Here is a 14,842-nt window from a genome sequence, read left to right as displayed (position 1 = left end):
CCACCCCCGACTCAGGAGGCACCAGTCACCCATGCCTTCCTGCGTTTTGACATGAACTGGCTGGTAGTGATCACCGGGAGCCCTGTCCCCCTCCAAGGGTTCCCTGACAATGAGGTGGAACTTGTGTGCCACACAGCCAACTTTGTTGGCATCATACACCGCCTGACCATTTTGGCCCCTGTTGTCAGTGACCGTGAACCTGCAGGTGAGCTTTCCCTGCCCAACAAGCCACCCCTGCACTATGCGGTTCATGGCCACCATGATCTCCCTTGCCACTGTGTGGGGCACGAGCCAGGTTGTGACTGCTACCCCGGTGGGTTCTATCCCCTGATGTTAGTTTGCGAGAGGGAGAGGTGGACTCGTAATGGTTCCAGAACATTTTTTTTTATTTGATCTTTTACTTATGCACCACTGGTGTGGATGTGGCTGTGCAGGCAGTTACACCTGGAACAGAACAATGAATGAACCGGTACAAACAGGTGCACAATTGATTGCCTATGGTTCCGGAGGCAGGAGAAGCCATGGGAAGCTGGCCAGGCCTACCCACTGAGCAGTGGATGCCTGGGCTTCTCTCCAGGCAGAAACTCAACCCTAGCTTTTATAGGCCAGATGACAAGCCCAATTTCAAGACCCTGATTGGTCACATTTTCCCTCCAAAATGTTCGCAGGGTTTTTCCACAGGGGATGGGGTTTCCCCAGCACATGGCCACACCCATGCAATAAACAAAAGAGGGGCTTTCCAGATTGTGAGGAGAGTGCTGACAGCATCTGTTGCTGGGTAAAGCTGGCAGAGTCTAGCTGGAGCGTGACAGCCATGTGGAACCCATCCATCACCTCTACTTGAAGGAGAGCCCACTGATGCCCTGACTGATTGCACCAGTGCCCAGTGAGGGAGAGGTAGGCATGATCTCCACCCCAGCTGCTCCAGATGTCCAAGATGAAGTGAAGTGTAAGGCCACCTGCAGACGTGCCTTGCGCAGTTCCTCCCTCAACTACTGTCTGCATGCCCACCGTCCTGCTAAAGGTGGTGTGTGTGGGCACTTAGTATGACTAGGACACGAGTGCCATGAGCCACTTGAACCCTGGATGTTCAAAGGAGAAGGAAGGTGTGGCCATCCAGAACAAGCATCTCCCCAATGCTCTGGGTGACCTTGCTCACCTTTAGAATGCACCACCCTTTGTCTCCGCCTTCCCCCCACTGGTCCCTGGAGGCCTGCTTCTGCTTCTTGAGGACAAGGGCTTTGGAGTGAGAGGGGGACTTCCCTTTGGACACGTTCCCACTAGTGCTAGGCTGAGAGGGAAGAAGGGCAAGGGGGTGCTGCCTCCCGAGATGCTGCAGCATCACAGTGGTGGTGAAGTGTTTCACCTCCTTGCCCCAGCTGATCTGCCTTCAGCAGTACTGGCAGGCAGTGTACCTGGGATCATCTGCTACCTCAAAATTATCCCACTACACTACCCACCTGCTTCTGGGTTGAGGGTGGGGATCCTGCCTTATCCCCCTCCTCACCAGGCAGAAGCACAACAACAGAAGGAGCTGAGTCACCTGCCCCCACAACTTCCTCTGATGTGCCTTCCAGAAAAAGAGACCTGCCTTTAGGGGAACTCTGAGGGGTGTGGAGCACAAACTCAGATTCCCCCTCCTTCACAGAATTTCCTTCACTATGGCCCTCAGCTCCTCTGCTTCCAGATCCAGCTCCTCCTCTAGCACTGGAAGGCTCACACTGGGAACTGAAATTGGGTTGCAGAATGTCATGTTGCTGCTGGTTAGTAACGGTGGTGCAGGTGCAGGCACTGCTACCACCTCCTTGCTCCCACTAGCAGCAGAAGACTCACTGTTGCCAGGAAAGAGGGTGTGTGTCTGTGTTTGGGGCGGAAGGAACTTGCAGCTCTCCCTCTGCCCCCTCTCCCCTCCCTGCCAGAAGACCTGGCACCTGCCTTTCCAGCACGCTTCATAACGTTTGGTGTGCTGCAAAATGTGCGTGTGTGATATACGTTGTGCTTTCCTGCACAGTGATGACACGCTGTCAGGGAAAACACAGATTTTTTTGTAGGGGGAAAGAATCAAGACAGACTAACAAGAACAAATAAGAGGATTTGGGGGGGGGGGGAGGGGAGAATGAGTTGAAAGGAATAAATAGGGATAACAATAGGGATTGTAGGCAAGGGTAAGGAAAGGATTGGATACAACTTACACGAAGAGAGACTACCTAGCAAGAGACTAAGCCTTTCAGATGCTGCTGCTCCAAGAGACAATTCACCAAAGGCACAGATCACTCCAGACACAGAGAAACATCACAGTCATTGGCCAGCTACAGGTGTCAAAATCAGAGCAGCCTTTCCCCCAGCCTTTTCCATATATGGAAGATCACCCCCTTCCCTCTCCCTCTTACCAGTTTGTTTGCGGCAAATTTCCAAATTGATTGGGAGGCTCCTGATTTGATTCGGATTTTTTAATGGGTCTCCCAATTTGATTCAGATTCGGAGATTCAGCCGCCCTATCTCCTCCGAATCAAATCGGCTACTAAAGCGTCGCACAGCCCTAGTAGGCAGGCCAGATCCAGACCGGAGGGCTTCTCACCGCAGCTGCCAGAGCCACTGTGCTGGCCTGACCAGCATGCTGGGATTAATGCCACCGCCATTCACAATCCCCACCCCACCCCAACTGATGATGTGTGTTCTCAGTGACAATCCAAAACTGGAATTGCAGTAGATAAACGTAGAGATGGCTCCACAGAAGTGGAACAGTCCAGCATAGAACAAACAGGCAACGTATGTCCAATGTATAACATACATAATAAATGCTTTAAAAAAAATACAATCCACCACTTTAGAAAAAAGTGACCTCTAAAGTCTCTAGCTTTGAAAGACTAGCCATATAGTAAGTGGTACTTAATATTTTAGAACTGCTAGCTAAACAAGAATTAAGTACATTGCATTTACTAAAAAACAATTCTTACTTTTCTGGTTTTAGGTCCCTGTATATTATTCCAAGACTATGTAGATGATCTAATGCAAGTGCTAATTCAGCCAAGTAGAATTTAACATCTTCTTCTGTGAACATTACCTGAAAAAGCAAAATAATGCATTTTATTAATCCAAGCATACAAATTCCAACGCGCATCCCCTGAAAGAACTATGAGTCTAGCACAGCACTCTTTCCCTTAACGGGACTTCAGTTATTCTGATAAAATACCCTTATTTCAAATTTCTGGACGGAGCAAAATTTGTGTAGTTTTCTTTTAATGTATGCTGTGTATTTCTCCATGTATAAAATGACACTTCCTGAAACAGATGCCTCATCTCCTTATCTTTTTTTCCTAAATGAAGATTAAATCTTCTATACCTGAAAACAGTAATGCATCTTTAGAATTGCACAAAGAGAAAGTGTACTATGCACAGTGCTGGAATCACAGAATTCTGGGAACCTCTTAGACAAAAGCATCCACTGGGTTAGTGTCTCTTCAGACACTTTGCCTGGGCCTTCTTTATAATTAAAGCATGGAACCCTAACTTTGACAGGCAGAAAATAGATTTTGGCAAAGAAGAATGACAAATCAACGTAGTACGGTGGAACGTTGCTATCATTTTAAATAAGAATTTAGGAGGGAAGGATTTAATACCTTTTTCACAGAGCAGAGTTAAGGGAGAGTTCGATGTCAGGAGCCTGAATCTTACCTTGCTCACTTTGTGATGTTACTACTAGAGGTGGACCAATATATTGGTCGCATATCAGACTGGCATCAATAACAGGAAAATTAACATTACTGACAACTGGCTTTTTTTGACCGATAGTTAGGGCTGTGTGAAACAGCTATGTTGTGATTTGGTTTCGGATTAAGCCGTTATGGAGGGACGGTGATTTGTTTCAGATCACTGTTCTGTTTCAATATGGCCAAATCTGTTTCAGAGCTTCAACGCTGTTTTGGTGATTAGAAACATAGGCTACAATGGGGAAATCACTAAAATGCCTATAACTTTGTCATTTCTTGCCTGATTCGGATGAAAACTGCAGGGATGGTAGTCCCTTCAGGGGGCATGAGGCTTGCCAAGTTTCAAGGAGATGTGTGCAGGGGTTCTGTGAAACTGCACCTCAAACTGTTCAAAGCAAAACTTGTATAACTTGTTGGCGGCAGCAGCATGCTGTCATCCCGTGCACAGATCTGGGGGTCCATGCCTGCCAAGAGGGCTGCAGGGCTGTACCAGACTCCTCCCGAGGGGCACAGGTCCCTGGATCCGCATATAGGATGACAGCAGGCCGCCACAGCTGGCTGGGACTGAATGCCAGGAAGATTGGTGCTGCTGCTGTCCCTAGCTGGCAGCAGCAGCAGCATGCTGTCATCCCACACGCAGATCCAGGGGGCAGTGCCTGCCAGGAGGGCTGTGGAGCCATGCCACACTCCTCCCAGGGGGCATGCCCCTCTGGATCTGCATGTGGGATGACAGAAGGCTACTGTCCCTCCCTCACAGCACTGGGATTGGAAGGGTTCTCAGGAACAGACTGCAGACACTGGCCAGCTAGAGATGTCAGTATCAGAGCAGTCCACGCCCCGCCTTCTCCCTCCCTCCTCTTAGTTTGTTTCCTTTCAAGCCCAGCTCTGAAACCTCTCCAGAATGAAATTAAACCATCCAAACATTTTGTAACATTTCAGAGAGGTTTCAGAGCCTTTCGTTTCATTTCAGATTTGGTGTTTCAGGTGCTGAAATGGGCTAAAACACCTCCGAAACGAAATGGCTGCTGAAGTTTCATGCAGCTCTACTGACAATGTCACTGATAAATGCCATGCACAGCCACAGCATGCACACAGCCAGGAATGCAGCCTGGTAGCTGGGGGAAGAGGGGGAGGATGGGCAGGTGGGGAAGAGAAGGAGCATGGGGATGGCAGATCGAGACCCCCCATGGTGAGGGAAGGAGTGAAGCAGGGGCAGACGCTACCCAGCCAGGACAGTGAATGCTACTCCAGGGCAGGGAACAGGACAGAGCCGCAGCCAGCTTGTTCGGGGGTGTGGGGGGTGGGAATTGCAGCTCTCCACTGTTGTGCACCCCCCTGGGGGAGGCACGTGCCTCCTGGATTTGTGCGTGGGGTGAGGGTTGGCTGCCTGCTGCAGGCTCAGAGCCCAGGGCTGCACTTGGAGGGGTGGCTACAGGGAAATTCTGGGGTAGCTACAGCCTTCCAAGCCTACCCTAGTACCACCCCTGCTTGGGGGACTCGCTCTGGTGCCTTTCCTTCAGGAGCCCCCTGCTGCAAAGTGGGCAGGGGACGTGTGGCCAGGGCAGGGCTCCTGAGGGAAAGGCAACAGAGCAAGTGCCCTGAGCTGGGGTAGTGCTAGAGGGGACTTGGAGGGCTATAGCCACCCCAAAATTCCCTGTAGCCCCCATCCCAGTGCCACCACTGCCTGCCCTGTAACAACAGGAACATATCCATTGGATTCTTTAAAAACCCTGCATCTGTAAAACTGCTGAAGATGGAGAAGCCACTGATGAGAAGGTAATACAGTGCACTGCAAGCACAAAACAGTGAAATAACTTTTTTGAGATTGAAACTAAACATTAACCATTCAAGAGGCAACACCTGAATAAAAGGAATGGGACAATTCACACTTTACAGCGTTTATTTTAGGCCATCAGTAGTGGTGTCTACAAAGAGACACCACTGCATGAGCTGCATACTTTGAAACATTTGTTTCTTAAATAGACTGGCAAAAATAGGAGTCTAGGAGCAACATGGGTAAACTGCCTGCCTACTTGTGCCATCTCCTAAATTATACAACAACAATCTCACAACAGGACTACCAACAGGCAATAGAAGATCCTGGATTAAAAATATTTTTAAAGTATGCTTAAATTTTGAATAGAGAGGCAAGGATTGTTTTTTGGGTGATATCTTTTATCGGAATAATTACACAGCTGGGATAAAGTTAGATGAGCTTTGACTGCAAGGCATTTTTCATCAGGCCCTCATTGGGAATTAAAAATATTATTCATGTAGGGATTTATCTAGTTTGCCAATATAGATAACTTAAACACCACGTTAAATATGCTTGGCATAAATAACTGTTTACCTCTTTGGATAAGCGTGTAAACAAGTCTCCTCCCCTGAGAAAATCCAGAATAAGATACAACTTCCCTTCTGTTTGAAAAGCTGTAAAGATCCATTAAAACATTTTTATTAAGCAGTTTTTTTTAAGTTATCCATTATGAACAAAAGAACAAGTTTATCGGAATTTACTTTTCTTCCTATATCCAAAAAGATTTTCTACCCATGGTGGATGATGGTCATTTAAAATATTAAAAGACAGTTCACAGTGCCATAGCAAGGAAGCTTGGTGCCCTGGACAAACCCACAGTGGCAACCCGCCCTGGCCCTGTGCACAGATCCAGGGAGCACATGCCCCCGCCCATGCTAGCTCGGGAGTGCACACAGTGGCAGGAGCTGCCCTCCCCCCATTCCCTGCGCTCCCCTGGACAAGCTGCCTGTGGCTCCATCTTATGCCCTGCCCCAGCTGGGCAGCACCTATTGGCATCCCTTCACTTTGGTACCCGATGCAGTTGCCCTGCTCCTCCCTCCCCCCTTGCTATAGTACTGACAGTTCAGATTACCTAAAAATGAGTATGTGTCATATCAGAAGAAAAAGTAAAGGCAGATCACCAATGAAAAACAATTTCACATCCTCTTTCTTGATAATAAAACTCTAGTTTGTGAAACAGCAGACTAATAAATTATATTCATAGTTGGTTTGGATATTTCTGGATATTCAGTTTTATAAGAAGATCTAGTACTGTGTACCAGTTATCATACAAAGAGAGTTGTGGGAGCTACATAAATTAAGCAATTTAAAATTGGAATGGGCAAAGAACTGAAGTAGGCTATACTGAATAATCCAATCTTGAAAGGGATATTATCAACTTAAAAGTCACAGGTCTGAACATTCAGAGTATATTATTTTAAATCAAGCCTACAATTACCAAAACTGAAAGATTAGAAGAAACAAACTACAAGTGAAATTGCCTTTTTCAGTTTACTTCGTACCGTTAACAACAGATGCTGTATACCAGCGAGGGCCTACTATTTTGGTAAGCATGCCACACATTAGCCCTCCACTCTCACAGGGTGCTAACTCCTATCCCTTCACCTGGCCCAATCGGCTGCTCTGCTTTCATCTTACTTCCCCAAGCTCCCCATCTACTACTCTGCTTTCTGCCTTATCTGCCACTGTGCTGCTTGCTTGTCCCTTCCCTTCTATACCAAGAGCCACACACAGACTTCCCATGCCACCTGTGGTGTGTGGACCAGGTTGAACCCTCCTAGTCATTTTCAGTACTTCCTCTGAACATGTTATGGTCCTATCTAGTTACTGCAGCAATCGATAGGAATCTTTACTAATTCACAGGAATGGAACCCAATATCCTTTGGGGTTTGTACTGATCTTCAGAGAGCAAGTCTTGGATAAAAAAGCATTTTAAAAAGCGGAAACAATGGTAGCCAAAGAATAGAGAATGAACTCTTTTTACAGAACTATCTAGATTTCAATTGATGATTGTTACACTTATGAAATACTGGGCTACACCACATTTTGCAAAGACTTGTGCACAAGTTTAACAAATACGCCCAGTGATTTGTCTGATCAGGTTTAAAGCAACTATCGAACTTATGTAAAAGCTAAACACATGCAATAAGGCTTTGCAGGATCACGGCCTAGATAACCAACTGATTTCTATGATTTTTCTAAACACATACTTGAGTGGCAGATGGACAAGATTTCTTATTAATAATATGTATGACAAACATTGCATCTTTTATAAATCTTACCATAATGTAACTTGACAATGAAAGGATGATTAACTTCCACTAAGATGTCACGTTCCATTTTAGTCCGAACCCGATCTCGAACTGTAAAAAAAAGGCAATGAACACAAACTAGGGCTCATATTGTGAGCAAACTTCCTCCCTACCCCATTATTTTGGCAATTTCTTTTGTACATTTTGGCTTTATTATTGTAACTTACTGTAGCTCCATAAAATCCTTACAGAGCAGATTTGTGAGCGTTGTGAACTTCAAAATATTCATAGTTTTTGAAAAAATATAAACATTGATTTACAAGAAGAAAACAAGGTAACAGAACCAGGGATGTGAATGGTTAAATGATTAATTATTTAACCAATAAGGCCACTGATAAATCGGTGGCTTACCAATAGTTAGTTTATCAATGATAGCTTACCAATTATCATTTAGAGCAGGGTAAGGCATTGTCCAGCATAGAAGTTGGGGGACAGGGGATGGGAAGGGAAGCCTCATGGTACCCCAGCAGGAACTGGAAAGCAGCAAGGCAGGCAGGAGGGAGGAAGGGAGGAGTGAGGAGGGAAGACGGACTAGTACCTATAGCTAGGCTCTGCAGACTACAGTGTAGTTGCTTGTACTCTCCCCACCACCTACCATGAGCAGCCCAGGATGCTCGCAGCAGGGAGTGAGGATACTGCAAACAGCTGCACCAAGGTCTGGGAAGCCTAGCTATTAGGTACTAGGTTCCTCCTCCCCCGCACTCTGCTCTTCACAAGTAAGCAGCTCAGCTCCCTCTGGGAGCCAGACCAATTAACTGTTTAACCACTGTAATTACAACAAGTTAAAACGATATTTTTTTAAAACAGTATTTACATCCCTAAGAGAAACAAGAATGGATTTAAACTACACCAATATAAACAACTTTATACCATTACAAAGTCACTCTTTATTTATTTGGAGTTTTGCAACCTATGGTAAAAAGGACACCTACCCAATGTTTTGGGCATCCTTACAATTTTAGAAATATCTGCCAAACTAAGATAGATAAAGCTTCACATTTGAAGTTTCTCACTATCTAGAATACGGATAGGGAGGGGCCTACCAAATTCACAGCAGGAGTGGGCTGTGCAGCGGCTCCTCATCTTGAAGGTTCTCCTGAATGCTCCCCACTGCTGACTGGTGGAGAAGCCCGGCTGCTTGCTCCTGAGCAGTAGGGAGGTAAAAACTGCAGTTTAAAATATGGTGCTTTTTTGCTGCTGATTTGTGAGGGGTCAGGGTGCCTAGCAGCCCTCTTATCTGTTGCTGACCAGCAAGGAGGCAAAAACAGTACCATATTTAAAACTCTGATTTTTACTTCCCTGCTGATCGGGAGTAGGAGGAGGGGGCAGAGGACGTATGCAGCAGAGCTTACCCCAGCAGTGGGGTCTGTGGCTGTCCCTGTGGTGCTCCCCATGGAGCCAAGCCCCACTTGGAGCAGCCCATGCCACGCCCCGGCCTGCAATCACCAGCATGGCCCCAGCCAGTACGCACATCTTCCAGCAGGGCTGCTCCCAGTGTGGCTGCAGCTACCTGGATGCTGCTCTGCTCCCCTTGCCTCCAGCTTCCAGCTGCCTTCTACCCACTTTGTCTGCCCAGGAGCATGAGCAGTCACCTCCAGGCACCGGCTGGAGCGTGATACATGCTGCCTTGGACAGGGTTAGGCTCCATGTGAAGCATCACAGGGGCAGCCACAGACCGCACTGCCTGGCTGAGCTCTGCTGCATGTGCCCCCGCCCCTTCCCCCTACTCCTGATCAGCAGGGAGGCAACAGTTATATAAGTAACAGTGGCGTTTTTGCCAACTGACCAGTCAGTAACAGACCGGGAGTTGCCAGGGCCCCTCAGCCAACCAGGAATGAGTAACAAAAGAGGCAGTTAAAACTGATTTTTGCCCCTCCGCTGCTCAGGAGCAAGCAGCAGGCCCTCCCCACCAATCAGTGGTGGGGGGTGCACAGGGGATCCTTCAAGATTAGAAGGAGCTGCTTCACAGCCCATTCCTGCCATGAATTTGGTAGGTCCCCACAGACAGGATTAGATACAACCATTACACCTTTCACACAGTGGGTGAACCACGGGTTTTTGTTTGTTTATTTTGTTTTACTTTTTTCTGAACCTGCCAATAATATAGAAATGGATGAAAAAAAGTGACCAACAATTACCATTTATCTACTAAGTTACCAAGTTTTTAATATCCTCAGTGAATAGATTACTGAACGTTCAGTGCACTTAACTATTATGGGCTACTGAGCTCAGAAAGAATTTCTGTATTTCAAGTTTGACCTTTACATCAGGAATCTCCAAAAAGGTCACAAAAGTTATTTGTGGGATTGCATCTGTTCAAGCACACAGCTTTCTACTTCAGTTCTTTTTATACAATAAGCCTATACGATTGGTATAGCCCTGTTCTCTCACTCATGGGTAAGTACTGAAAGATGATAAAAGCCATCCTTCAATAAAAAAGGAGTGCTGATTAGTAAGCTGGACTCTGTCTTAGACCTATTTATTCCTGAGCCCACTCCAAACACCAATAGGTTGGGCATGTTACAATTAATTCATTCTAGTTTCTAAAACTGCACCCCTGTTAAAAAGTTCTCTCCTATACACTATATTTGAGAGAAATAAAACTGTTTGCAATTAGCAAGTAGTCTTAAAGGATATCATTATCACTGATTTTGGATTAAGAGATGCTTCCAAAAAAATTAAAAGATGCAATACAGCTTGGGGAAACATGGCGCACACTCAATTTAAGGCATGATACAAGACAGCCGCAATAATACTGCACATTAAATGTGGAACATCTTTGTGGCTGGTTTGCCATTTGTCTGCACCTTCAATTGGCTGAACGTGTAGGATATTATAATTTATGGACAATTAACATGTTGATCACACCATAAATATGTCTGCCAGAGCCTGGGAGAGAAGCCTATTGCTTGCTGTTTAAATTCCCCTTCCCTCCACAAAGCAGGATGTGAATAAAGCCAACTACCCCACTGAAGGCTACAGGCATCCAGGAGAATCCAAGATTATCAAAACTACCTAATGGCTTTAAAATGGATGGAAACCAATTTTTAAACTCTGTGAAGATTTAACTGGAGCTACCAGAGGAACAATATCCTTTGTATCACAGGACCAATTTTAAATGTTAACGTAAAAATTCATTCAAACACTCAATATCCACCAGTTTCAGCAAAAAGGAGAAAGTCAGTTGAAAGCCGCTACAAACCCATGACTGAAAACAAATAAATAAATGGAGGCACAAGGTAGAAATACACTTGGAGAAAAGGACATTATACAGCCTTTTATTTTTCATCTTGCACTTGCTCAATTCTTAAGTGTCAGAATCTATGACAGCTTACATCTCGATGCAACTTATTTTCAACTGAGTTACGCTATTCTGTTTTTGTTTCTTCTGGCAACAACTGCAGAATCTGAAACAAAAATACAACCTGATACTCCACACAAATCATAAAAAGTGTGTGTATTAAAGAAAAGGAAAGGAAAATAAATTCTTCCTTGAAATTTTGGCCACAACAGCAAAATAGGTTTTTCTATATGCATCTTATACAAACACTAAGATAAAAACAAATCAGAAAAATATTGGACTATACATAACATAGAAACTCCATTTAAAAAAAATCTAAATGCAATTGTTTTAACAAATTTTTTTTGTACTCCCATGCAGAAATAATGCCATTCTTCATAAACCCTTCTATTTAACCTCTAACAAAAGCTATATTAAAGTAATAGTGAAGGATGCATACACATCAACAGAAAACCAAGAAAATTCAGAGCCAAGGTTCAAAACACAAATCTCTCAAAACGTTCATATATGTCTGGGTAAGTAATTTTTGGGAGGACACCAATTACTTGGTTCTTAACATACACCACAGTAATCAAATCCCTGCTTTAAATACTGATCTTAACTATAAACCTAAAGTACTCTCTCAGTAATACAAAACAGTAGCTAGAAGGTTGTATATATAGTACTGAGATTTCCACCCTTTTCCGGAAGATTACTGTGACCATGCATGAAGTACACCTGGGAAAAAGGAAACAAAAATAGCTTCTCTTCATATAAAACCACATATGTATATATTCCTGAAATTCTTTTTTTCCATGAAGAGTGAGATTGTGTGTTCAAAGAACCTCACTTTGTTTAATTCAAAACAAACAGGCGCCAGAATAGATTTTTAAGCATCATACCCAAAACTGGGTAGGAACTCAGCCACTTTAGGCAAAAGGTATGAATTTTATACACAAAGCTACATAGCATTTGGAGAGGGGGAAAAAAAAAAAATATACAGCCCTGTTAAAATGACTAACGTTGTCAGCACCAAATTCATGGAGCAAAAATAATGATGAAACATGATTACTGCTGGGACAGTGTTAACAGGCAGAAGGCCAAGACTTCCATTATAATCATCTTTATTTTATTTCATTTTACAAATACTGGATTTCATTAGAATTGTTTTTCAATTCTTGGTAGCCAATAAAGTAATCATAGTAAGGTAACCTGAATTTTCCATAGAATGAAACCTGTTCTTAAAAAAATAATATGAATGTAGTATCCTCAGGCATCAAATATAAATATAATAGAAAACCAGCATTTTTAAAGCCTATTTTTGTAAAACAGGACAAAAATGGACTCTGTTCAACAAGGTTCTTATAAACAGTGCATCAAAACAGTGGTCTGAAAAAGATTTTTTTAAAAGTTTGGCACAACATATATCACCTTTCAGAAATATCTACTTTAACTATCACTTACCTTTCAACGTGGCCTTTCTTAAAACCTTCATTGCATAAAGTTGTCTAGCATCCGACCCTGAGATTTTTTTGACAAGAAATACCTGTGTTTAACACATTAAAAAGTTCTTAATGAAAACAAAGCTTAATCAGGTAACTAAACTTCAGCATACAATACAATAGCAACAGATGAATTTTGTTGAGATAACTGTTAATTACAAAAATAGTTCCATCAATTGTAAGTGACCATTCGATTTTGTCCACTTTTATACTGTTTGTATAACCTGAACACAAATTTCTCTGTGTCCCTTTAAATGCGTTTAATTTTAAAGTTTTACGGTTCTGATTCCCTAAAAGGTTAACACTACAAGCATTTTAACACAAAAATTAAATATTCAAACATATTAGAAACCATGTTTCCAAATATTTAGTTGGTCTAATAAAATATATCACATCTACCCAAAGAACCTCATCTGTCCCTTGGAAACAAATTAAATCTGGTGCCCATATTTTTTTTGGAATTGCGCTAAATTGTTTAATATTTTACTGAAATTTGTGAGACATTAACATAATGAAAGCAACTATAAAACAACTGTGCAATGTACCATAGATACGTTGAAGTGTTAATCCACTCCTGCATGCCACCCATCTTGCTTGGCTGCGACTGCCTAAGCCTCACACCCTTGTCAGAGCCCCTCCCCCACCATGTAGACCAGGGATGGGAAAGATGTGGCCCACCAGGCCATTCCGTCTGTCCTGTAAGGCCCCTAAAAAATTTAGAAAATTAATATTTATCTGCCCCGGCTCCCTGTCATGCGGCCCTCAATGGCTTGCCAAAACTCAGTAGGCGGCCCTCCACCCAAAATAATTGCCTGCCCCTGATGTAGACCCTAGTGGGGAGAAGGGGGTGATCCATTTCTCCCTCTGCCTGCCCCCTGTGCCATCACCAGCAGCACGGCTGGGGAGCAGAAGCTTTGCTGCTTCAGCTCTGTGACAGGCTGGGGGCATGGCCACATGGCTCAGCCAAAGCAGACAAGCTAGGGTAAAGCCTAGCTTGTCTGCCTGCTGGGGAAGTGGTGGTGGTGGTTAGCAAGAAGACATCCTAGGATTCAAAGGTAATGTGACCTAACTTGTGTCAGGAACATGTCTGGAACAGAAGTTTGATAGACCAATCTAACAACTACATCCATTCAGGTCTACCTTAGACTGCTTTCAAAATAGCAGAATCTAGTTTATGTGCACTGAACTTCTGTTCCATTACAGGTTTAGACCAGTTTCCGATAACTGGTTTAAGCATCATTTCTGTCCTTAGCCTCCATGTTTAGTAACAAAAAGTCAAATATTTGTTTGTTTGTTTTTTGTTGGTATTCACTTGAAACTATATATCAACCAGATGTTGAAAGGTCAAAGGAGGTTTTGCACAACCGTTTAAGGAAGCAAATTTAATTCCTGTGGAGCATACTTTTGGGTCCAAATTCTTTTATACCATTAATCAATCTGTATTATTACAGCAGTAAAGTTTAGAATCAAGCCCTCTCAACTGATTTAAAATGCTAGTTACATTTCACATTAAAAAGTCCTGGGTACACTTTTGTCTAATCTTCTTCTCTTTAGTATTAGGGGGTAAGGATTCTCCTGCTGACACTAAGCAGGATTTCCTCTCTCATTTTTCTCAAACATGCCTCAAAAAATATTGGGGGACTAAGTTTAATTATAACAACAAAAATGAAGGAGTTGAGATCATCACTGTGTTAGCGTTCAAATTCTTTATATTCCTGCTATTAGATTTTCATATAACAAATTGGGTTGGACCCTTTCATAAAGTCAAACATATCAGAAAGAATCCCAGGGGTGGTGCCCACACCAGCATCTCAGTACTGTTTGTGCTTTGTACAATGGGATTCCAATCTTGGTAGAGTTTCTATATGCTGCTATACATGCAAGTACTAACAATGCGACCCTGAAGCTACACTTTTAGTTTTAGCTGCACGTACGAATCATTTATATTGATAGGCCTTGTTAAGAATTAAAGCCAAGAAATTGTGTTTAACCTACAAAAATGATCTTTCTACTCTCATGTTTCTTTGAGAAGCATTTATTTAGAGGATGGCTGTCTAAAAGAACTTAGTGTCTTGGGATACAGACAAATATACATTTTAAGGGAATTCAAGAGAAGAGGGGGAGCTGCTATTCAGATTATTACACATGCAGCAATACAACTGTGGCAAAAACAGCTTCAACTTTAACCCTGACTTACCCAAGGTCAAAGTTAGTTCAAATGT

At 43.5% G+C, this 14,842-nt stretch overlaps 1 protein-coding gene across 2 annotated transcripts in view; it reads right to left on the bottom strand.

Moving 5' to 3' along the window:
* The window catches only part of RPS6KA3 (ribosomal protein S6 kinase A3), a 108,721-nt gene that overhangs the window by 43,390 nt on the left and 50,489 nt on the right, over window positions 1-14,842 (bottom strand). For both annotated transcript variants that reach the window (XM_090062473.1, XM_090062482.1), the window contains exons 4-7: window positions 12,583-12,664; window positions 7,809-7,889; window positions 6,061-6,140; window positions 2,958-3,064 (exon numbers count right to left, since the gene is read on the bottom strand). In XM_090062473.1, coding sequence (XP_089918599.1) covers window positions 2,958-3,064; window positions 6,061-6,140; window positions 7,809-7,889; window positions 12,583-12,664 — 350 coding nt within the window. The remainder of the gene's footprint in view (window positions 1-2,957; window positions 3,065-6,060; window positions 6,141-7,808; window positions 7,890-12,582; window positions 12,665-14,842) is intronic.

The sequence above is a fragment of the Crocodylus siamensis genome, chromosome 1 (assembly GCF_052110815.1).
Source record: "Crocodylus siamensis isolate JL-2025a chromosome 1, ASM5211081v1, whole genome shotgun sequence".
NCBI lineage: Eukaryota > Metazoa > Chordata > Crocodylia > Crocodylidae > Crocodylus > Crocodylus siamensis.
Note: the sequence above shows the minus strand (reverse complement) of the source record. Positions and strands in the feature narration are given on the sequence as shown.